Source organism: Cebus imitator, unplaced genomic scaffold (assembly GCF_001604975.1).
Source record: "Cebus imitator isolate Cc_AM_T3 unplaced genomic scaffold, Cebus_imitator-1.0 Scaffold294, whole genome shotgun sequence".
NCBI lineage: Eukaryota > Metazoa > Chordata > Mammalia > Primates > Cebidae > Cebus > Cebus imitator.
In genome coordinates, this window is record NW_016107609.1 from 2,035,191 (window position 1) to 2,058,549 (window position 23,359).

Here is a 23,359-nt window from a genome sequence, read left to right on the forward strand (position 1 = left end):
AGTGACTGGTACTTTTTCCTTTCTGTGCTTAGTGTTTCTTTCAGGAGCTCTTGTATGGCAGGTCTGGTGGTGACAAAATCTCTCAATAATTCCTTGTACATAAAGGATTTTATTTCTGCTTCACTTACGAAGCTTAGTTTGGCTGGATATGAGATTCTGTGTTGAAAGTTCTTTTCTTTAAGGATGTTGAATATTGGCCCCAACTCTCTTCTGGCTCGTAGGGTTTCTGCAGAGAGATCTGCTGTGAATCTAATTGGCTTCCCTCTGTGGGTAACCTGACCTTTCTCTCTGGCTGCCTTTAGCATTTTTTCCTTCATTTCAACCCTGGTGAATCTGACGATTATGTGCCTTGGGGTTGCTGTTCTTCAGGAATATCTTTGGGGAGTTCTCTGTATTTCTTGAATTTGAAATTTGGACTGCCTTGCTAGGCTTGGGAAGTTATCCTGGATAATATCCTGGAACATGTTTTCCAGCTTGGATTCATTCTCCCCATCATATTCAGGTATACCGATCAAGCATAGATTAGGTCTTTTCACATAATCCCATATTTCTTGGAGGCTTTGTTCATGTCTTTTCACTCTTTTTTTCTCTTGTCTTGCCTTTTTATTTCATTGAGTTGATCTTCAATCTCTGATATCCTTTCTTCTCCTTGATCAATCTGGCTATTAAAACTTGTGTTTGCTTCACATAGTTCTTGTGCTGTGTTTTTCAACTCCATCAAGTCGTTTATGTTCTTCTCTATGCTGGTTATTCCAATTAGCATTTTGTTGAACTTTTTTCAATGTTTTTGGTTGCTTTGCATTGAGTTAGAACATGTTCCTTTAGCTCAGAAATGTTTGTTATTAGCCACCTTCTGAAGCCTGTTTCTGTCAATTCGTCGCACTCCTCGGTCAAGTTGTGATCCTGTGTTGTTGAGGAGTTGTGATGCCTTGAAGGAGAAGAGGTGTTCTGGTTTTTGATGGTTTCATCTTTTTTGTGCTGGTTTTTTCCCATCTTTGTGGATTTACCTGGCTGTGGTGTCAAGGAGCTGCTTGATGAGTTTGCTTGTCTGCCCATGAAGGCCAGGTTTCTTTAGTTCTCTAACATCACGTTCCTATATAAATTCTGCAGTATCCAGACATTGCCACTCCTCCAGAGAGAATTCTATGACCACATCCCTAAATGTCAATGGTTCCTCTGCACTCAGCACTCAACTCTGCACTCGGCACCAGGCTTTGCACTCTGCACTTAGCTCTGCCGCACGGCTCCCCTGGAAGCTTGTTGAAGGTTTTTAAAATAAAAGGGTGTTGAATTTTATCAAAAGCCTTTTCTGCAATTATTTAGATTTTTTTTTTTTTTTTTTTTTTTTTTTTTTTTTTTTTTTTTTTTTTTTTTTTTTTTTTTTTTTTTTTTTTTTTCACGTGAGGAATCATTTATTGATTTGCCTGTGTAGAACCAATCTTGCATCCCAAGAATAAAGCCTACTTGATTGAGTGGATTAGCTTTTGATGTGCTGATGGATTCAGTATGCTAGTATTTTGTTGAGGATTTTGCATCTATGTTCATCAGAGATATTGGTCTGAAGTTTTCTTTTTACATTGTAGCTCTGCCATGTTTTGGCATCAGAATGATGCTGGCCTTATAGAATGAGTAAGGAAGGAATCTCTCCTTCTCAGTGTTTTGGAATAGTTTCAGTATGATTGGGACCCACTCTCCTTATATGTCTGGTAGACTTTGGCTGTGAAGCCCTCTGATGGATTTTTCTGGTTTGTAGGCTTTTTATTAGTGATTCAATCTTGGAACTTGTTATTGGTCTACTCAGGGTTTTCATTTCTTCTTAGTTCAATCTTTGGAGGTTATGTATTTCCAGGAATTTAGCCATTTCTTCTAGGTTTTCTAGTTTGTGTGCATAGAGGTGTTCGTAATAGTCTCTGAGAGTTTTTGCATTTCTCCAGGTCAGTGGTAATATCTCCTTTGTCATTTCTGATTATGTCTATTTGGATCTTCTCCACCTTTTTATTAGTCTAGCCTGTGGTCTATTAAACTTATTTGTTCTTTCAAATAACCAACTTATGTCTTTGTTGATCTTTTGTATGGGTTTTTGTGTCTCAATTTCATTCAGTTCATCTCTGATTTGGTTATTTCTTGTCTTCTGCTAGATTTCAGGTTGGTTTGCTCTTGTTTTTCTGATTCTTCTACATATGATATTAAGTTAATTTGAGATCTTTCTAGCTTTTTGAAGTGGGCATTTACCACTGTAAACTTTCCTCTTAGCACTGTTTTAGCTGTGTTTCATCAATTCTGGTATGTTGTATCTTTTTTTTCATTTGTTTCAAAGAATTTCTTGATTTCTGCCTTAATTTATTTGTTGACTCAAAAAGTCATTGAGGAGCAGGTCGCTTAATTTCCATGTAATTGTGTGGTTTTGAGAAATGTTCTTAGTATTGATTTCTGTTTTTTGCTGAGATTTTCTACTTCTCTGGTAAGCGTCTCAATTTTTCCATTTGTTTTAAGCATGCTCATTAGAGTATATTTATGATTGTTGCTTTAAAATTCTTGATAATGCTAATATTTCTTTCATCTCAGTGTTGGAATCTATTTATTTTCTCATTCAGTTTGAGACCTTTCTGGTTCTTGATGAGTGATTTTCACTTAAAGCCCAGACATTTTGAGTACTATGTTATGAGACTGGATTTTATTTAAACCTGCTATTTTAACTGGATATCTCTGGCACCACTCCAGCAAAGGAAGGGATAAAGGGAGAGGGCACCATCCTGTTGCTTTCAGGATCACCTGAGGTCAGGAATTCGAGACCAGCCAGGCCAACATAGTGAAACCCCATCTCTATTAAAAATACAAAAATTAGCGAGGCGTGGTGGCAGGCACCTGTAATCCCAGCTACTTGGGAGGCTGAGGCAGGAGAATTGGCTTGAACCGAGGAGGAGGAGGTTGCAGTGAGCCAAGATCATGCCACTGCACTCCAGCCTGGGTGACAAAAGCGAGACTCCATCTCAAAAAAAAACCAAAAAAAAACAAAAAAACAAAGTCTAGGGAGGGTGGAAGTTTAGCTTCCCCACTTGGTCTTTGTTTATTGATAAGGGTGAAACCACATTTTTTTTTTCCCTCTGGCAATTAGTTGGAGCGGAGAGGTGATAAATCTAAAGGTTTTCTGTATTTCTAGGCTGCCCTTTTCTGGTCTTTTGACTTTCTTGGTACTTTTGTGTATTTTTCTTAGTCTGTTTTCTATTTGAACAAAATAGCTAAGACTGGGTAATTTGTATAGAATAGAAATTTATATCTCACAATTTCTGGAGTCCAAGAATTCTGGAGTCCAAGGAAGTTGAAGGCTGCTCTCTGCTTCCAAGATGGTGCCTTGATGTTGTATCTTCTGAAGGCGAGAAACACTGTGCCCTCACATGGCAGACAGTAGGAAAGCAAGAGAGCTTTAATCTCATTTATGAGGGAGGAGTCCTTATGGTGTAGTCACCTCTTACAGGTCCCATCTCTTAATATTATCACATTGGCCATTAAGTTTCAACACCTGAATTTTGGAGGAGACACATTTAAACCATAGCAGTGCCCATTGGCATATCTGGATTGCCAGTCTCTTTAACTCCAAATCTGAGAAAATGAGGCACAGAGAGAGCCCATGGAACTCATAACCATGTTGTTCTTTGGGTCTCAAGTCTGTCTTCTCTCTACTTTTCAGAGTCTTCTTATGTTTGATTTGTATATAACTCAAAGGGTTTTCAGTTGTACTTGAAGGGAGTAATCAGGAAAAGTATATCCACTTCATCTTCCCAATAGCAAACATTTGTATTACTTAAATATTTATATATTGTATTTTCATTCAGTTCAAATTATTTTCTAACTTCTTATGTGATTTCTTCTTTGATCTGCTAGCAATTTATAATTGTGTTATTATAGACACAGGGAGGGGAATAATTAACTCACTGGGGCTTGTAAGGGCAGGGCAGGGCAGAGCAAGGCAGGGGAAAGCATCAGGGAAAAGAGCAAATGCATGCTGGGCTTAATACTTAGTTGATGGGTCAATAGGTGAAGCAAACTACCATGGCACATGTTTACCTATGTAACAAACCTGCACATCCTGCACATGTACCCCTAAACATAAAATTAATATTTTTTTAAAACCTTCTAGAAACATACACACACAAATAACAAAATAAATAAAGTTGTGTTGCTTAATTTCCAGGTACTTGGAAAGTTTTTCAGATTTCTTTCTGTTTTTCATTTCTGTTTTTAATGTAATTCCTATTAGTAACAGTTGTATAATATAGACCTGCCTAAGATTAAAGCAACAGTTTTCTGCACCAACTTTCTCTGCATCCCTGCTTACCCTTTAGAGACACTCTTCTGTTTTTATTTACTTTCATGGCTATCTTCATAACTAATGTAAATGCAAAACCTGAAATGCCAGATATAGGTGATGGGGAGGAAGGCAGCAAATCACACTGCCACGTGTGTACCTATGCAACAATCTTGCATGTTCTTCACATGTATCCCAAAACCTAAAATGCAATAAAATAAATTTAAAAAACAATAAAAAAAAAACAAAAAAAAAAACCTATTTCCTGTATCTTCAGTTTCAGTTAATGTTGATTTACTCTCTATATAAAATGAGGGTGTAGCTTATTATACTAGCCCCATTCCTCTCAGTGTTTGATAATTAGTATTTTAATTTTTTTGGGTTATATCAGACTCTTTATATAGCAAAATTCTCTATTTCCTGTTACATTAATTTCTAACAGTGTGGCCTCAGAGACAACAATTTTTTTTTTTTTACTTATTCAACAATATTGAATAATTAGCACAGTTTTCCATTTCTTTTTCAACATTATGAAAAATGTTAAAAGTAATTATAATGTAGTTCAGTTGTTTTCAAAACTTGGTAGTATTATGAAGAACAGGAGTTGTTCCTGATCTTTTCACATCACATAGATAAAAAATTGAGAATCTGGATTTACTGACAATGCTATGTAGCACTACAATGTTGAATTTTATATTCATACTTTTGTGTTCACAGGAGACTAATTTCTCATTTAAAAATAAAACATATACATTTAGAACAGAATCTATTAAAAAGGTAAAAGCATTCACTGCATACTATATACCAGTACTATTCTTAGGACATAGAACACATATGACTGTATTTATGAGCTCTTATCTCACCTCTCTTGCAGAATGGTTATGATGAAACTCATTTGAGAGGTGAAGTGATTGACAGCCTTCTAAGGTTGAAGGATTACTTGAGACCATAGAAACTGTGACTTACAGAGTCAAATTTAAGTTCAATTCTGACATCAAAGCCATGCTTTTGCTACTATGTCAAACTGCATAATAAATCTACACTTGCGAGACATGGAAAGATGTTTATAATGTTTAGTAATGTATATTACATTAACATTGATAATATGATGTCATTACCTAGTATTGAGTAACTCTAGTTACATGTTTTAAATGCCTAGGGGGAAGACTGGAAAGATAATCACCATATTTTTTTTTTGAGTTGAAGTTTCACTCTTGTTGCCCAGTTTGGAATGTAGTGGTGCAGTATCGGCTCACTGCAGCCTCAACCTTCTGGTTTCAAGCAATTCTCCTGCCTCAGCCTCTTGAGTAGCTGGGATTACAGGCACCTGCCACCACGCCAGGATAATTTTTGTATATTTAGTAGAGATGGGGTTTCACCATGTTGCCCAGGCTAGTCTCAAACTCCTGACCTCTGATCTGCTCACCTTGGCCTCCCAAAGTGCTGGAATTACAAGTGTGAGCCACTGTGCTCTGCCAATCACCAAAATATTAAAAGTGGTTAGCTCTAAGAGGCACTTAGTTTCTCTTTCAACTCATTATTTTTTAACTTTTTTCCCCAATGATCTCATATTAGTTTTCCAGAATGTATAATGTTATTTTTTAAAAACCTCTGAGACAGGAATATTTAGCTGGAATTTTTTTCTGTTGTTATTTTTCCTTTGTCTTGAACTTTTAAAAATAGATTGCTGATTTGAAAGAGTTGTTGAATTAAATCTTGTGCTTGGTTAAAATTGTAATGGGCACAGGAGCTATTATTCCATTCTGTTCAATTTTTATAACATATTTTATATATTTTATGAAGAAATAAGTTCAAGGATCTAAATGAAATGAATTATGAAATGTTTCTGTAAATTTTTGTGTTTTTCTATTAATCACCATATTTTAATTATATACTTTTATACTGAATTACATTTACTATTATTTATATCATAGAATTGGTTACCATATATATAAAATTTTTCTATGTAGAAGCATAATATATAATTTTTAAGTGACTGATTCACAAGAGAAATGACCTAAATTTTTAGAGTTTATAATGTGTAAGTCAACCATCACAAAATGGTATTTTGGAAAGATTATTATTATGAAGAGAATGTATTTTCCTCCATTATCTCTTTGTTTTTATCTTTTTAAAGGTAATCATAGCCTCCTGGTATCGCACATTCATGGGAATAATGAATTTATTTGGACTAGAAGCTAAGACCTGCTGGAATGTCACCAGAATAGAACCTCTTAATGAAGTTCAAAGCTGTGAAGGCATGTTTCTTCCAAAAAGCTGTTCTGCTGTCATTTGTAAACATTCATAAACATTTAATAATATTATTATTCACTTTTTAGAATTATTGTAAACTGTTGTTGATTTAAAAAAATTTAGAACTGACTCACCTCAATGAGTATTTTACATTTTAAAGTAGTTTCCTGAGAAGGAAGGCTGTGTACTTACAAATTTGAGTACAAATTTGGAATTTGAGTATTAACATATCCCATTGTAAGGCAATCTTGACTATAAGTTTTCTCTTTCAGAATGAGAAGATACAGAAAGATGGTTTTTGGGATAGCTTCAATATATAAATTTTGAGGATAGATTAAATAGTCAAATATCTATTTGTAACAGTTAATATATAAATTTATGCATACATATTTAAAAATCAGATATGCAATAATAGATTGATTTAGAAGAATTACTTTTTATATATGCTCAGAGTCCATGAGTAGTACTAATAAAAGTCTTCCTATTTATCTTCTACATTGGTGTCTTTGTCAAAGAAACACTTTTGGAATCATCTAACAGCTTTCCAGGTTACATAGTGGTCACTACCATTTAAGATGTTTGCATTTCAGCACTTTCACAATTCAAATATGGTGCTTTCCCTTGAGACTCTTGTTCAAAGCCACATGTATCTCTTTGAATAACACTAACACTGTTGTTTTTTTCTTTATTTCTTCAAATTCTTAACAACATGATTACTTATTATATTTTATGAATATATTTTTAGACTTGCAACAACATTCAACTTTAGAATATAAACTAAATCTGTATTTTTCTTCTTCTTTTTTTTTTTTTTTTCCTGATTCCCTCAGTAAAAATAGAATTGATGAGGATGTTTGAGGGGCAATTATACTTTTTTGTGTAAAATGTAAAGGACTGGAGAAAATGCCTCATAAAATGAGAGACTTTTTTTAAAAAAAATTTTTATTATGTTCTGGAGTACATGTGCAGATCATGCAGGATTGTGGTTTGCTGCCTCCATCCCTCTGTCACCTACATCTGGCATTTCTCCCCATGTTACCCCTCCCCTAACTCCCCACTGTACGCTCACTGTGCCTTCCTTGCCCCCTCAACAGACCCCAGTGTGTGATACTCCCCTCCCTGTGTCCATGTGTTCTCATTGTTCAACACTCGCCTATGAGTGAGAACATTCGGTGTTTGATTTTCTGTTCTTGTGTCAGTTTGCTGAGAATGATGGTTTCCAGATTCATCCATGTCCCTACAAAGGACATGAACTCATCGTTTCTTAATGGCTGCATAGTATTCCATGGTGTATATGTGCCACATATTTTCCCTGTCCAGTCTATCATCAGTGGGCATTTGGGTTGGTTCCAGGTCTTTGCTATTGTAAACAGTGCTGCAATCAACATTCGTGTGCATGTGTCCTTATAATAGAATGATTTATAATCCTTTGGGTATATACCTAGTAATAGGATTGCTGGGTCAAATGGAATTTCTATTTCTAGGTCCTTGAGGAAGCACCATACTGTCTTCCACAATGGTAGAACTAGTTTACACTCCGACCAACAGTGTAAAAGTGTTCCTATTTCTCCACATCCTCTCCAGCATCTGTTGTCTCCAGATTTTTTAATGATCGCCATTCTAACTGGTGTGAAGTGGTATCTTAATGTGGTTTTGATTTGCATTTGTCTAATGACCAGTGATGATGAGCATTTTTTCATATGTTTGTTTGCCTCATATATGCCTTCTTTTGAAAAGTATCTGTTCATATACTTCTCCCACTTTTGGATGGGTTTGTTTTTTTCTTGTAAATCTGTTTTAGCCCTTTGGATATTAGATTCTGGATATTAGCCCTTTGTCAGATGGGTAGATTGCAAATTTTTTTTCCCCATTCTGTTGGTTGTCAGTTCACTCTAATGATGGTTTCTTTTGCTGTGCAGAAGCTCTGGAGTTTAATTAGGTCCCATTTGTCTATTTTGGCTTTTGTTGTCAATGCTTTTGGTGTTTTAGTCATGAAGTCCTTGCCTATGCCTCTGTCCTGAATGGTTTTGCCTAGGTATTCTTCTAGGGTTTTTAATGGTGTTAGGTCTTGTGTTTAAGTCTTTGATCCATCTGGAGTTAATTTTAGTGTAAGGTGTCAGGAAGGGGTCCAGTTTCTGCTTTCTGCACACTGCTAATCAGTTTTCTCAACACCATTTACTAAACAGGGAATCGTTTCCCCATTGCTTGTTTTTGTCAGGTTTGTCAAAGATCAGATGGTTGTAGATGTGTGGCATTGCCTCCAAGGCCTCTATTCTGTTCCATTGGTCTATATCTCTGTTTTGGTACCAGTACCATGCTGTTTTGATTATAGGTCGTGATGTCTCTGGCATTGCGCTTAGGATTGTCTTGGCTATGCCGGCTCTTTTTTGGTTCCATATGAAGTTTAAGGGTTTTTTTTCCAGTTCTGTGAAGAAGGTCATTGGCAGCTTGATAGGGATATCATTGAATCGGTAAATTACTTTGGGCAGTATGGCCATTTTCAAGATATTGATTCTTCCTAACCATGAGATGGAATGTTTCTCCATTTGTTTGTGTCCTCTTTTATTTCCTTGAGCAGGGGTTTGTAGTTCTCCTTGAAAAGGTCCTTTACATCCTTTGTTAGTTATATCCCTAGGTATTTTATTCTGTTTGAAGCAATTGTGAATGGGAGTTTGCCCATGATTTGGCCGATGAGAGAATTTGTAATGATTCAGTCAGCTAGAAGATGTGACCCTGTCTGAGTGGTGAAAGTGATCACCTAAATATGGTATTAATTACATTCCCAATAGGTGATAGGTTAGTTTTGCCGACATTAGGAGTAAGAGAGGAGAAGTATTTTAAGAATAGGGAATAGCATATTCAAATATCCTGAAGCAGGAGGGAGCTGAAAGAAGGCTAGAATTCCTGGAAGCAACGAAGAGGAAAAACGATGTGAAACGGTTTTGGAAATCAAAGCAAAGGTCAGATCACGAAGGGCGTGTACTGGTGAAGGAGTTTTACTTTATCCATTGAAGAATTTTAACAGATTTGGATTTAAAAAAATATGTAGTCAATGGTATGGAAAGAATATTAGTAAAGGGACAAAAGCCGGTTCAGGGAGGCCGGGCAGGAGACTGTTGTGCTCTGAGCAAGTGATTGCAGGAAGGATAACATGGAAGTGCCTGGGTTTGAGAGAGATTTTGGAAGTAGAGTGGACAAGCTTCGGTAATTGTTTGGTAAGGTGAGTGAAGAATCATGTGAAACACAGCTTGGTTTCTAGCTTAAGTAACTGAGCTCCTTTGAATGGTAGGACACATTTGAACAGCAGCAGGTTTGCATTGTTGTGTTTCACTGTGTATGCATTACTTAGAGGTACCTAAGAGACCTCAGAGTGGGGATGTCAAGTGGCTGTCTGGGTATGTAAGAATAAGGAAAAAGCTCTGGACTAAATGTAGACCTGGAGTCATCTGTATATAGATCATTGGAGCCATGGGAGTGGAAGAATTTCTTTATGGAGAATGTAAGGATGGAGAAATGAAGAGGGCATATGGTGAAGTCTAAGGTGGTCCAATATTAGAGAGGTACATAAAACGAGAGAAATTACTGGAACTGACTGGAAGGAGTGATCAGAGAGGCAGAAAGAATCAGAAGGCCAGCCTTCAGACCTTGGCTCCAGCCAGTTAAAGTGAAATAACCTTTGACAAGTTGAATATTCTATGTTCTGTTTTCTCAACCATAAGGAAAGTATTTTTATATCGGCTAATATCATAAATTGTTCTGAGAATTCTGTGGGATGATTGTAAAGTACATAGAGACTAAAGCTGTACCCTGAAGTCAAAACCATACCTTAACTCTTCCTAGAGCCTAGCAAAAGATGAAAATAATGCAATGAATTTTCTTTTGTATTCATTAAGTGGTTCTACAGAGAGTTCCAGACACTGAACTACAGTAGCATCACCTAAACAAATGTGAAGCCCCAACAAATCATTATAGTATAATAGTAACTCATTAGAGGAAAGTACAAACACAATTATAAAAATAAGTGTAACTATATAATACCTCATTAAGGGTGAGCTTACATGTGTGCGTGTATGTATATATATGTGTGTTTATACAGATATGTGTGTATGTGTATATATACGTGTGTAAAAACTGTGTATCACATGTGGCAGGCACTTACATCTGCTGGCCTGTCTATCTTGATAACAGTACTGCAATTTTATTTGAAGAAGCAGTGAGACCGATCTCAGGTGATAGGTTGAAATTAATTTCAACAGTCATGTGTTTTGCGCGCACACACACACACACATATACACATATATATACACATACACACATATATATATGTGTCTGTATAAACATACATAGAAACTCTTATAAGGGTAAAGAATTAAACACAGCCGCAATCTGGAAAGCAAATGCTTTCAGCAAATTCATGAGCTCTTGATTGCAAAGCACTGAGATAATTATGCCCAATTGCTTTACAGTCCTGTATTCATTAAACACTGAATTATCTGTATCTTTTCAAAGGATTGGGAGAGCCTGCTTGCTTTTATGTTGGTGTAATCTTTATTTTAAATGGACTAATGATGGGATTGTTCTTCATGTATGGAGCATACCTGAGGTAAGGCTACTACTGAATTAAGAGACCTTTCATTGGGCTTACACAGACTGGCTGATATTTGTTGATTAAATAAAAAGGAAAATTAATGAGATTAGACTCATATCAGGAAAGTTTGTGGATTTATTTGATTTTTCAGAAGCTTAATATTCAGAAACGGGAGCTATCACTAAAATTCTATCTTAAAGGCATCCCTTTTATCCTGTAAGTATTTTTTAAAACTAATTAAGATTTCCTAACAAAGGCTTTAATGGGATACCTCCTAGTTTCATGTGTAAAATTAATAAAACATTGGAGGAGATCTTTGGTTAGCAGTAGTAGCAGCTTATTTCTAATTGTATATTCTAAGGGTGAAATTAAGCAGTGGAAAAAACTGTGTATCACATGTGGCAGGCACTTACACCTGCTAGCCTGTCTATCTTGATAGTACTACCACAATTTTGTTTGAAGAAGCAGTGCGACCAGTCTCAGGTGATAAGTTGAAATTTATTTCAATGGTCATGTGTTTTGTTCCTGCACTTCATTGCTCCCTGAGATAGCCATGTCAGCTAGCTTTTGCTAATGAAAATGAAGGTGAAGTCAGTTTTAGTTACACCTGGGAAAGTATCTGCGTTTCTCACAAAAGGACAGATTTAGCTGCCCCTTCTCTGTTTCTTCCTGCTTTTATTACGCTAGGATGTCATGCCCGCAGCTGCAGCAGTCATCTTGTGACTGTAAGGGAAAGGCCATAAAAATAGCAGATATACCTGGCCTAGTCCTTCTGCTGCTGAACCAATGCCAACTGATACTTACCTTTCATTTTCTTGTTGAGTGATATAATAAACAACATCCATAATGTGTAAGCCACTCTTATTAGGTTTTCTGTTTCTTTCAATGGAACATAGTCCTAACTAAATCATCAGGTTTCTTTACAATGTTATTCTTGTCCTACAAAACATTTAAAATTTATAATTAAAAGTAATAACTTTACTCTTTCAACAAATGTTTATTGAGTTTTCATGGGGCTTATAACAATAGAGATTAGTAAATATGCACACTGTTTTGGGAAGTTTTCAACATAAAAAAGACTAGCATAGAATCAATGCAAACTAGTGACATATTCAGTGTTGTACCAGGGATACTATACAGCACAGTACATGAAAAGAAATGTAGTAATGAGTATAAGGATTGGAAAACTTGAAAAAAAAGAAACAACTGTTCTTAAAAGTAGATTACATTGTTTATCTAGAAAATGTTTAAAGTTTATGGATACAGTATTTATAATAAGAAAATTTACATGTTACTAGATGCAAACATTAATATTAAAATTCAGAATTATAAATTGCATATACTAGCATCAAAGAAAAAATGAAATTTTAAAAGGAAGCTATTTAGAATAGCATTAAAAGCATCACGTTCATAAGAATAAATCCAACAAAAGATACATATGACAGCTATGGGAAAATGATTAAAACATTACTGAGGTATGTCTAGGAAAATCTAAGTGGAGAGATAAATCTTCAATTCATTGATTGAAGACTTTATATTAAAAAGATTTATAGATTCAGTGCTTTACCAGTCAGAATTCCAACATATTTTTGTTGACTTTGATGAGCTGATATAAAAGTTATTCAGAAATGCAAAGGGCCAAATACAGTCAAGATATTCTCGAAAAATGAGAATTTATGCTATCAATGGTTGCTATATGATAAAGCTAAGGTAAAAATATGCCATGATATTGGCACAGGAATAGACAAATAGATAATTGAGCCCAGAAGCAGAGCTCAGAAGCAGAAATGTATGTTTAAAGGCATTTGATATATGGAAAAGTGGGTATTGCAGATTGGTGGGCAAGGACAGGCATCTTAATAAAGTGCTGGAATAATTGGGAGATCACATGGAACAAAGAAATTGGAGCTATATAAACAGTAACTCCAACTTGGATTAAACGCTCTCTAATATGAAAGACAAATTTATAAAATGTTTATCATGTAATAAAAATATCAGTCACTTGGAATAAGAAATGGTTTCTTAAACAAGATGTAAAAATCCAGCTATGAGGAAAACTGATAAATTTGATGAAAAGAACTTCAATTCCTCAAAAGAACTGTAGGAGAAAATACCACAAAGTCAGTGAAGATATTTACAAAGTAAATACCACCTACTATCCAGAAATTCCATTCATTAATTTGACAAATATTTATTGAAAGCCTGTTGTGACCTGGAACACTGTTCTAGGTGCTTGGAATACAGAACTGAAATCTCTGTCCTCATGAAGTTTATATTAGAGTAGGAAGATAAAGACAAAGAAGAAAGATAAGCTGATAGAAAAATGGACAAAATGTTTATGAACTGTTACTTCTCAGAAGAACACCAAATGGTCAATAAAACATATGCAAAGTTGACCACCATCATTAGTCATAAAGAAAATACAAATTCAAACCACAGTGAAATACCAACTCACATCTAATAGATTGATAAAGGAACTTTTATCCACCACAGGTAGACATATAAATTGGTACAACTATTTTGATAAACAGTGTACATTATCTGGTAAAGTTGAAGTTATAGATAACTTGTAACTCAGTAATTCTAATTTAAAGTATATATTCCCAAAAATGTCTTGCACACATGTACTAGGAAGTACATGCATTAATATAGTAGCATTATTTGCAACAGCTTCAAACTGGAAACAACCTACATATCCGTTAACAAAGAAATAAATACATTTTGATTTATTAACTTGGTGGAACAGTATACAATAAAGAGAATGAATGAACTATACAGCTACGTACAACATGGTTGAATCTTACAAATACAATTTTGAATGAGTGAATCCAGGTACAAAATTAAAAAAAAACACTGCATATTTCCATTTGTATTTTGTTTAAAAACAGATTAATTTAAATCATATTTTGATATATATATAGAAATGGTTATGTTAATCTCAAAAAACAGGTCAGTAACTGATTCTTGGAGGCTGGCAAGTGGGGACTCAGAGTACAATCATTTCTCTATTTCAATGCACTTTTATGTATGTCATATGGAAATATGTAAGCTCATTAAAGTATTTTGAGGAAAATAATTGCTTTGAGATTGGGCAGGTTTAAAGTGTTTTAAAAAGTTCCATTTTTAAAAAATAGTTTGTATTTCTTACCTTTTTTATTTTTTAATATGGAAAATGTTATACCACAATGACTAAAACATTTTAAAATCAGTATTTTTCATTGGGAGGGCTACCTAAGAGGTGCTAGTCTCTCTAAATTGGTTATATAGTCGTGGAATATAAAATGCACTATTAGGCTCTAGTCTTTAAGAAGGATATACAGATTCAACCAATATTGACTATAAAAGTGTCATCAAAACTGTGAGATTGGAATCTGGCATTAAGAGGAACAAAAGAAATAGGAATTTGGGGAAAACTTTTGTATTCGTTACCATAGCTACCCTTCCCACTGGCACTTACTGAGAAGGTAGATGTTCTACTTCTGTTCTTTTGGAGGCTAACCATAAAATGTTAACATACAGACATAATTTGATCAAGTCTAAAATACAGTGATATTTTTCCCTTTCTTCTAATCAGCACAGGGAATCTTAGAATGCTTTTCTTAAAGACATCCTCTTATATCTTACACATTATTACCATCACTTCATACTCCTGTTACCCCTTGCAGCTGCCACGATTATTATTTCTGTTGTCAAATTTTTTTTTTATTTAACCATATGTCTCCTGTTATTCTGTGTACAATTGGTCCTTGCTTCTCACACCTTCTTTCTTTCAATTTCTTCCTCTTTGAAGTTCATCCTCTGGATTTCCTGGTGAAACTTTGGTAAATCATTTTCCATTAGCTTTCATCTGCTGTTTTTTTTTTAAACATATTTCTTCCTTTATTCATTCAGCCAATATTTATTAATCTTCCAAGTGTGGATGCTGGGGATACAGTAATGACCAAGACATATAAAGAACCTGTTCCTGTCCTCACAGTGCTTAGAATGTGCTAGACTAGGGAGGTGGTGTGCGGAGGGAAGATAAAGTCAAGCGTGGAAACACTATACAGATGTGGGTGTGAGCATCTGCATTCCCACACACAGACATGATCACAAAAAGGCAATTTAAGAAATGGCTTTTGGCTGGGCACAGTGGCTCATGCCTGTAATCCCAGAACTTTGTGAGGTCAAGGTGGCCGGATCACTTGGGGTCAGGAGTTCAAGACAAGCCTGGCCAAAATGGTGCAACCTTGTCTCTACTAAAAATAAAAAAAATCAGCTGGGTGTAGTAGCATGTTTCCTATAATCCTAGATACCACAGAGGCTGAGGCAGAAGAATCAGCTTCAACCCTGGAAGCGGAGGTTGCAGTGAGCCGAGATGGTGCCACTACACTCCAGCCTGGGTGGCAGAGTGAGATTCCATCTAAAAGAAAAAAAAAAAAAAGTCAGAATAGTGGCTGGCTAAGAGGGACAGCAATTGACTAGAAAAAGGCATGAGGAAACCTTTTTGAAGTGTTGGTGATGCTCTGTATCTGAATAGGTGTTTGAGTTACACAAGTGTATTTATCAAAGCTCAGCCAATGTTTACTTAGGATTTCTGCCTTTCATTATATGTAACTTTTACCTCATATAAAAACAATGCTGTAAACAAAATATTGAACCCTAGTAAATAATATTCATGCTGAAAAAAAACTCCAAAAAACAAAAAGAAATGGTTTTTATGTTTCATCTGATTTTTGTATTCTGTGTTACTGCTTCTCTGGAACTCAAAGAATATTTGCAGTAGTTTAGACAGTTCTAAGTTACTGTTAAATGAAACTGTTAGAATCTTGTCTTCATCTCTCAGTCCCTTAAATCGAATTTCAAAAGATAAAAATTTGCCTTTTTTCAGAGTATTTTAAGGATGTGATTTAGACTCTAAAGTGCAAGCTTGTTTCTTAAAAATTATTTTATGTTCACACCTTATATATTTTATTTAAAAAGTATTTTAGCTATAATTTATAAAATTGAGGTCATGTGTACACTGTGTACACTTTTTAGAAGTGTACATTCAGTATTTAAATATAAACTACATGGGTATGGTTGATTACTATTATGTTTTAAATATGGAAAGCTGATTTTTAAATTCTGAGATAACTGAAAAACTCACTATATTTTACTTGAATTTTGATTATATACTCTTTTTTTTTCTTTTGCAGTGGGACTCAACTAGGAGGTTTTATTACAGTACTGTGCTTATTTTTCAACCATGGAGAGGTTTGTTTTCTAGAAAGCAATTTTTAAGAAATAGAAGGGGCTGTAGAGGAACAAGAAAATGTTTTCATTAAAACAATATATAATTGTATACTACTTATGACTTCACAGTATTTTAAAGACCCTTGTGTTATAAACTGGTATTTTAATCATGTTGATTGAAATGTTTAGCTAGAATTTCAAACATGAAATCTCTTGCCTTATTTTTAGTAAAATATACATATACATATATTCTGTAGAGAAAGAGAAATACTGTACTTGTTGAGTTGAATCACATCATGTACATTATCTGATTTATTCCTACTAAACTTTTTTGTGGGTTGATGGTAGCCTCACCATACAAGTTATGAAATTTAAATTTAAAGAAAAGTTACTTATTCACTTACATGATGAAGCTGGATTTCCTATTCTGTGTCTGCCTGCTTTTAAATCCTCTCTCTCTCTCTCTCTCTCTCACACACACACACACACACACACATATATTTATAAAATTATGTTTATATTTTATAGAAACATATATAACATAAATATATATTCAACTTTTTTATTGTGGTAAGAATAAGTAACATGAGATCTGCCCTGTTATCAGATTTTTAAGTGTACAAAACAGTATTAACACAATGTTGTACAGCAGATCTCTAGAACTTATTCATTTGCCTAACTAAAACTTTGTACATACTGCACTCCCCTTAGCCCTAATGAAAGAGGCCTCAGGCCTGACAGCAGGCACACGGTTAAGACACTGCCATCTGCTCCCTCACTTCTTTCTGTTATGTCATGCTGCCCATTCAGTAATGCAAAGTGCTGAATTCAAAATAGACATTAACTTATGAATTCAGCCCAATGAAACGTAGTCCACCTAAAAAAGAGCTCGTAGAAGCTTATTTCAAATACAGTGGATTCATTCAACAAAACATTGAGTACATACTATGTCCATGTTCTGTTAGATCCTGAAGATATGGCAATGAAAAAGAGTGAGACTCTACTAGCTCTTGGGAGCAAAATATTTAACATGTTATGACACAGTTTACATAAGGTAGAAATTGTTTGTTTGTTTGCTTGCTTGTTTGTTTGATATGGTGTCTTGCTCTTTCACCCAGGCTGGAGTGCACTGATGCGATCTCAGCTCACTGCAACCTCCACCTCCAGGGTTCAAGCAATTCTCCTGCCTCAGCCTCCTAAGTAGTTGAAATTACAGGCATGTGCCACTACACATGGCTAAATTTTTGTGTTTTTAGTAGAGATGGGGTTTCACCATGTTGGACAGGCTGGTCTTGAACTCCTGACCTCGTGATCCACCCACCTAGGTCTCTCAAAGTGCTGGGGCTTACAGGTGTGAGCTGCCACACCCAGCCAGGGTAGAAGCACTTTTATCCATTGCTGTTGGGTTAATTTTTAAAAATCAGTTAGGTAAATCATAATATTTGGGTTAATTTTTAAAAATCAGATAAATCATAATAATTATACATAAAAGCCTTATATATATTATTTTAAAGCAAACAAATGCATTGTCATTCAACAATGTGTTGACAGAAAGACAAAGCTTTTTCTCTGAGTGTCCCAGACAACTGTTGGATGAGTTGACTTTCTTATAGGTATCATAATTCCTCTTCCAAAATTTGCAATTTTGGTTTCTTGGAAGAGGAGCAATAACTTTTAAGACTCTTACAAAGTAATAAGAGTTTACATTCTTTCTAGAATTTTAGAATTTTTGATGGAAATTTTTTCCATCAAAATTCCCATATGTCTTATGGGAATTTTGTCTAAAAATAAAAATTATTTCTAAGACATATATCTGATCTATCTGTTGCTGGTTTCTGTACATGGTAGTTAATTGCTCTCTACTTAATGGCCTCATGCATTAAGAGAGCTTCAAAACCTGAGAAGCTATGCCAGACACTCGGAAATGGGATCTAGTGATCCTAGTATTAAAATTACTAAAACAAACTCACCCCTGGTTTTTAAATAGGTTTGTTGTAGTAAGCATGATATGAAATGGGCATTTTGTTGATTTCAGGCCACCCGTGTGATGTGGACGCCACCCCTCCGTGAAAGTTTTTCCTATCCGTTCCTTGTACTTCAGATGTATATTTTAACTTTGATTCTCAGGTAACTTTGATTTATAAAACAAAGGCAAATAAGTTATAAGTTAAGTTTCTTAAAATATACTTCAGTCCAGCACTTTGGGAGGCCGAGGTTGGCAGATCACTTGAGGTCCTGAGTTCGAGACCAGCCTGGCCAGCATGGTGAAACCCCGTCTTTACTAAAATACAAAAATTAGCCCTGCGTGGTGGTGTATGCCTGTAATCCCAGCTACTCGGGAGGCTGAGGCAGGAAAATCACTTGAACCCCGGAGGCGGAGGTTGCAGTGAGCCAAGATTGTGTCACTGCACTCCAGTCTGGGTGACATAGTGAGACTCCCTCTCAAAATTACATATATATATGTGTGAGTGTGTGTGTGTGTGTGTGTGTAAATATATATATATACTATATAAAATATATATTATTACATATATACTTCAACTTATGACATTGTAATTAACAAATTTAGACCATTTTAAAGTTATTTTAAAAGTAAATTGTGTATAAAATTAAGAAAATAATTCAAAATTGCTATGTAAAAATTGCTCTCCATTTAAGAGTGTAGACTACAGGTTTTAGATAACTACATTATGTTTTAATAAACCAAAAGGTATGTGTTCATATATGGTTGCCAAGATTCAAAAGTTTTTGAGAAACAATTACGTTTTCAAAGTTGAGGTACTCTGACATTGTTTTCCAACCTGTGGTTTTGATGAATGTGCCATGAAAAAAGTATTCGGTGTGCAAAAGAATTTGGGAAATGTGGAGTTAGATGGATACAGAGTACATATATTTGCATATTTATGAAGCATTTCTGAACAACCAATGTTTCTAACAGGTCAACCAGTTTCATCTCAAACTTTTTTTTTGGACACACTTTTTTTGTAGGGATTTTATTTATAAGCATTTTAGCTATTTAAGAGGTCTGAGAAATGAACAAACAAATCTTTAAGTGGTAGAATAGTATAAATAACCTTATGAGAGAAATAAGTTTAATAGAATACTAATGAGAACTCTCACTGAATGTAATAACGATCACTATCTTCTCCAAACTCCCAGAGGACTCCGTTCTTCACCTACTAGTCCCTGGCAGATTCTGCCTTATATAAAAATCATTTGTGTATCTTCTTTGCTTTTTCAAACAGTAAATTTAATCATCCACTCATACACAAATGTCTGTGTATAAATATACAATTATATGTATGCATGTAGGTATGTATGTATTTATTTAGTGATGAAGTCTTGCTCTGTTGCCCAGGCTGGAGAGCAGTGGCATGATTGGCTCACTGCAACCTCTGCTTCCCAGGTTCAAGTGATTCTCCTGCCTCAGCCTCCCAAGAAGTTGGGATTATAGGCACACGCCACCACCCCCGGCTAATTTTTGTATTTTAATAGAGACAGGGTTTTGCCACATTGGCCAGGTTGGTCTCGAACTCCTGACTTCAAGTGATCCACCCGCCCAAAGTGCTGGGATTACAGGCGTGAGCCACCATGCCCAGCCAATTATATGTATTTGAAAGTACCAGTGGAAACAGGGACCATGCCATATTTATCTCTTTAATCACAGAACACGGCCATGCAAATATTTGTGGCCTCAGATAAAACGAATTGAAGAGAGTGGTAAATAGTGGTGTACTGGAGTGGCACAAACCTTGAGAATGCAGCAGGCTAACTAACTTCTGATTTGTTGCCAGCCTGACAAGTATATTCTGTGGTTGAATTTGGATTTAGGAACCTGCTCCTTATTCAGATTTCTATGTCATTGCTCTGCACTTTGCTTTCTCTCAAAGATTAGGTGAAGGAAGCTGCCTATTCTCCATCACCCCTTTCTAATCATTCCCAGTTTAATTCCTAGGAAGTTGGGTTATTTTTCTTTATTTTTTTGAGGTGATATCAGTCTGGTCAGTAAGAGGTTTTATGGAATAAAATGTCTTAATTAGAGCATTAAGTTTGTGTCATTGAGGACATATGCTGTACTCTATATCTTGGTCAAAAGTAATTTTTTGTTTGAAAAATGTAAGATTACAAAGTACATAATGAGTATTTTGTGATAACATTACTATACAATATGATCATTTAGAATTTTGCTTTTGAAAATTTATATACACTTGTACAAAGATTCATCAAAATCCAAGGCAGCATTTATAAAAGGAACAGTTACAGTTTTATTATTTGTATGAAATGTTTGTGTTTCTTTTTTTATATCTAAAAGTTACTGTAGTTACTCTGTGGTAAAAGGTATTGGTTCCCAATATATCTCAGTAATGCAGAATGGACACTTTAAACTTCCAGGTGCTTCAACCGAATTCTAGAATGATTTTTCTATTTTTTAAGATTCCTTTTCCTTAAATTTTTCGCATAATTATGAACATGTTACTTTGTCAGCACTTATGTTTTTCTTCAATGTTTTGAAATAGATAAGTGGTGGTATATAAAAGTTGTTGCCACACATACAGGAGAAGCATCTTGAGGAGTGCAGGGGCAGTGCTGTGTCCTATTTTCTCACCTTCTTGCTGGAGTATTAAATTTCTAATGCCATGCTTATGTAGAGGAAAATGAGCTTTTGTATTTAAAATATTTAATGGTAAATTACAATGTTATTTTTCAAACTCAAATTTTGATCGCTTCATGCAAGGCCGTTTTATAGTCCAAGCATTTCAAGTTCTTTTTAGTATACTTAAAAAAGTTACTGTATTTTGCTGTATTATAGTAAAGGTAATGGAATAATTTAGATTTTATAATTTTGCAATTAGTCTTTCTTTTCAGTGACAGCCTATTTTTAGGGTGAAACTTACTGGTATTGATTCTCTCTGTTAAGGACCTCAAGCAATGATAGAAGGCCCTTCATTGCACTTTGCCTTTCCAATGTTGCTTTTATGCTTCCCTGGCAATTTGCTCAATTTATACTTTTTACACAGGTAAGATGATGTTTTAAATTATTTTTTGTTTTTATTTTAAGTCCTGGGGTACATGTGCAGGATATGCAGGTTTGTTACATAGGTAAATGTGTGTCATGGTGGTTTTTGCACCTATCAATCCATCACATAGGTATTAAGCCCAGCATCCATTACCTATTTTTCCTAATGCTCTCCCTCCCTCCAACCCCATCCCCTGAGAGGCCACAGTGTGTGATGTTCCCCTCCCTGTATCCATGTGTTCTCACTGTTCAGCTCCCACTTATAAGTGAGAACATGTGGTGTTTGGTTTTCTGTTCCTGTTGCTGAGGATAATGGCCTCCAGCTCCATCCATGTCCCTGCAAAGGACCTGATCTCATTTCTTTCTATGGCTGCATGGTATTTCATGGGGTGTATGTGCATATTTTCTTTATCCAGTCTATCACTGATGGGCATTTGGGTTGAGTCCATGTCTTTGCTATTGTGAATAGTGGTGCAGTGAGTAAATGGGTACATGTAACTTTGTGATAGAATGAATTATATTCCTTTGGGTATATTAATTAAGTTGAATGCAAGATGTACTTTGTTGTTTCCATAGAAATTTTTAAATATAGTTATATTTATGCCATAAAAGATTTTTAAAATAGGGAATAAAGTTTACATAAATGTATGATTTGTATGAAATAATATAATTCTACATTCTTGTAGTGTATTGGTTAGTTTGACAGATTTTAAGGCTTGACATGGGAAAGACATTTTTCTATCATTTTTATTCACAAATGCTCTTTTTGGTGTTTGAAGTAATATCTCAACTGCAGGTTTTCCTTTTGCCCTAAGAATCATTCTGGGTGCCAAGCTACACGACATGCTAAGGGTCAATCCCACTCTTCACAGCATTACCTTCTGCTTCGAATCCAGCTAAATGTTGGCCTGTAGAGCAGAATTTTACCTGGCACCATTTCTGTGAGCTTTGATTGTAAAGCTCATCATTGCTTAAGTGAGCTGAGCCCATATCCTGTTTCCAAAACAACTGCGTAACTAGTACCAAGAAACGGAATTTGGGAAGCAGAGAGTAAATGGAGAATTTTGATGAAATTTCATGATACTAAGATTTTCCATCAGAGCACCTTCCTACATAACAAATACTGATGATATTAATAGTATTCTATATTGAAAGTAAGAAATTCTACCAAGAAGCCTCGTGCTGCCAATAACCCACAAAGAATGAAATGAAATTATAACCCCAGCTTAATTGGTACTGCATGTTTAAAGTTTTCCCTCTGCCTTACTTCATAATTGTTGGCCCTTTCAGGTTATAACACAGAGATTTTTCTATGGTTTTCACTATTTGTATATGCCAACAGAGTAGAATAGATTTTTAATGAGGATTACTTCATTGCAAGCAAGCTTATTAATCCAGTAGTACTGATTAAACTATTTAAGAAGCTCTTTGGGTAAGTTTGATAATGCTGTAGTGATTTTCTAGCCATTCTCTGGATATATACTAGGCTTTTATTTTTCTTTACTAATATATATAGTTTTGTTTGTATGTGTGCATTTCATGCTTACAGAGGGATAATTCGATGTTGTTTTTCTGGAAGTACTTTAAGATTTTATTCTTAATTGTGTTTTTCATAAATTGAGGTTAAAATTAGTTCATTGTGCCACCATACCTGGCAAATTTTTTAATTTTTTGTAGAGATTGGGCCTCACTATCTTGTCCAGGCTGGTCTTGAACTCCTGGGCTCAAGCAGTCCTCCGACCTTGGCCTCCCAAAATGCTGGGATTATAGGCATGAGCCACTATTCCTGGTCCAATTCATTTTTTATGACTTCTATGCTCTCCTGGAATTTTTAATCCTATCAGTTATTTACTTGAACATTTGAAGTATAGTTTAAGTATAGTTTAAAGACATATCTGATGATGCCAAACAAGAGTTTGAGTGATCTCCGAGCTAAGAATAGTTTTTATATATCTAAAGGGTTGTAGAACAAAAATAGAAA

The 23,359-nt window shown here is 35.1% G+C and overlaps 1 protein-coding gene across 5 annotated transcripts in view; it reads left to right on the plus strand.

Moving 5' to 3' along the window:
- DPY19L2 (dpy-19 like 2) overlaps positions 1-23,359 on the plus strand; it is a 108,948-nt gene that overhangs the window by 15,969 nt on the left and 69,620 nt on the right. For 4 of the 5 annotated variants that reach the window (XM_037729118.1, XM_037729116.1, XM_037729117.1 and 1 more), the window contains exons 5-7: positions 6,444-6,564; positions 11,069-11,162; positions 21,280-21,379. In XM_037729118.1, coding sequence (XP_037585046.1) covers positions 6,444-6,564; positions 11,069-11,162; positions 21,280-21,379 — 315 coding nt within the window. Of the gene's footprint in view, positions 1-6,443; positions 6,565-11,068; positions 11,163-16,324; positions 16,383-18,396; positions 18,489-21,279; positions 21,380-23,359 lie in introns of all 5 variants that reach the window. The other variant, XM_017502223.2, reaches the window with a different exon arrangement.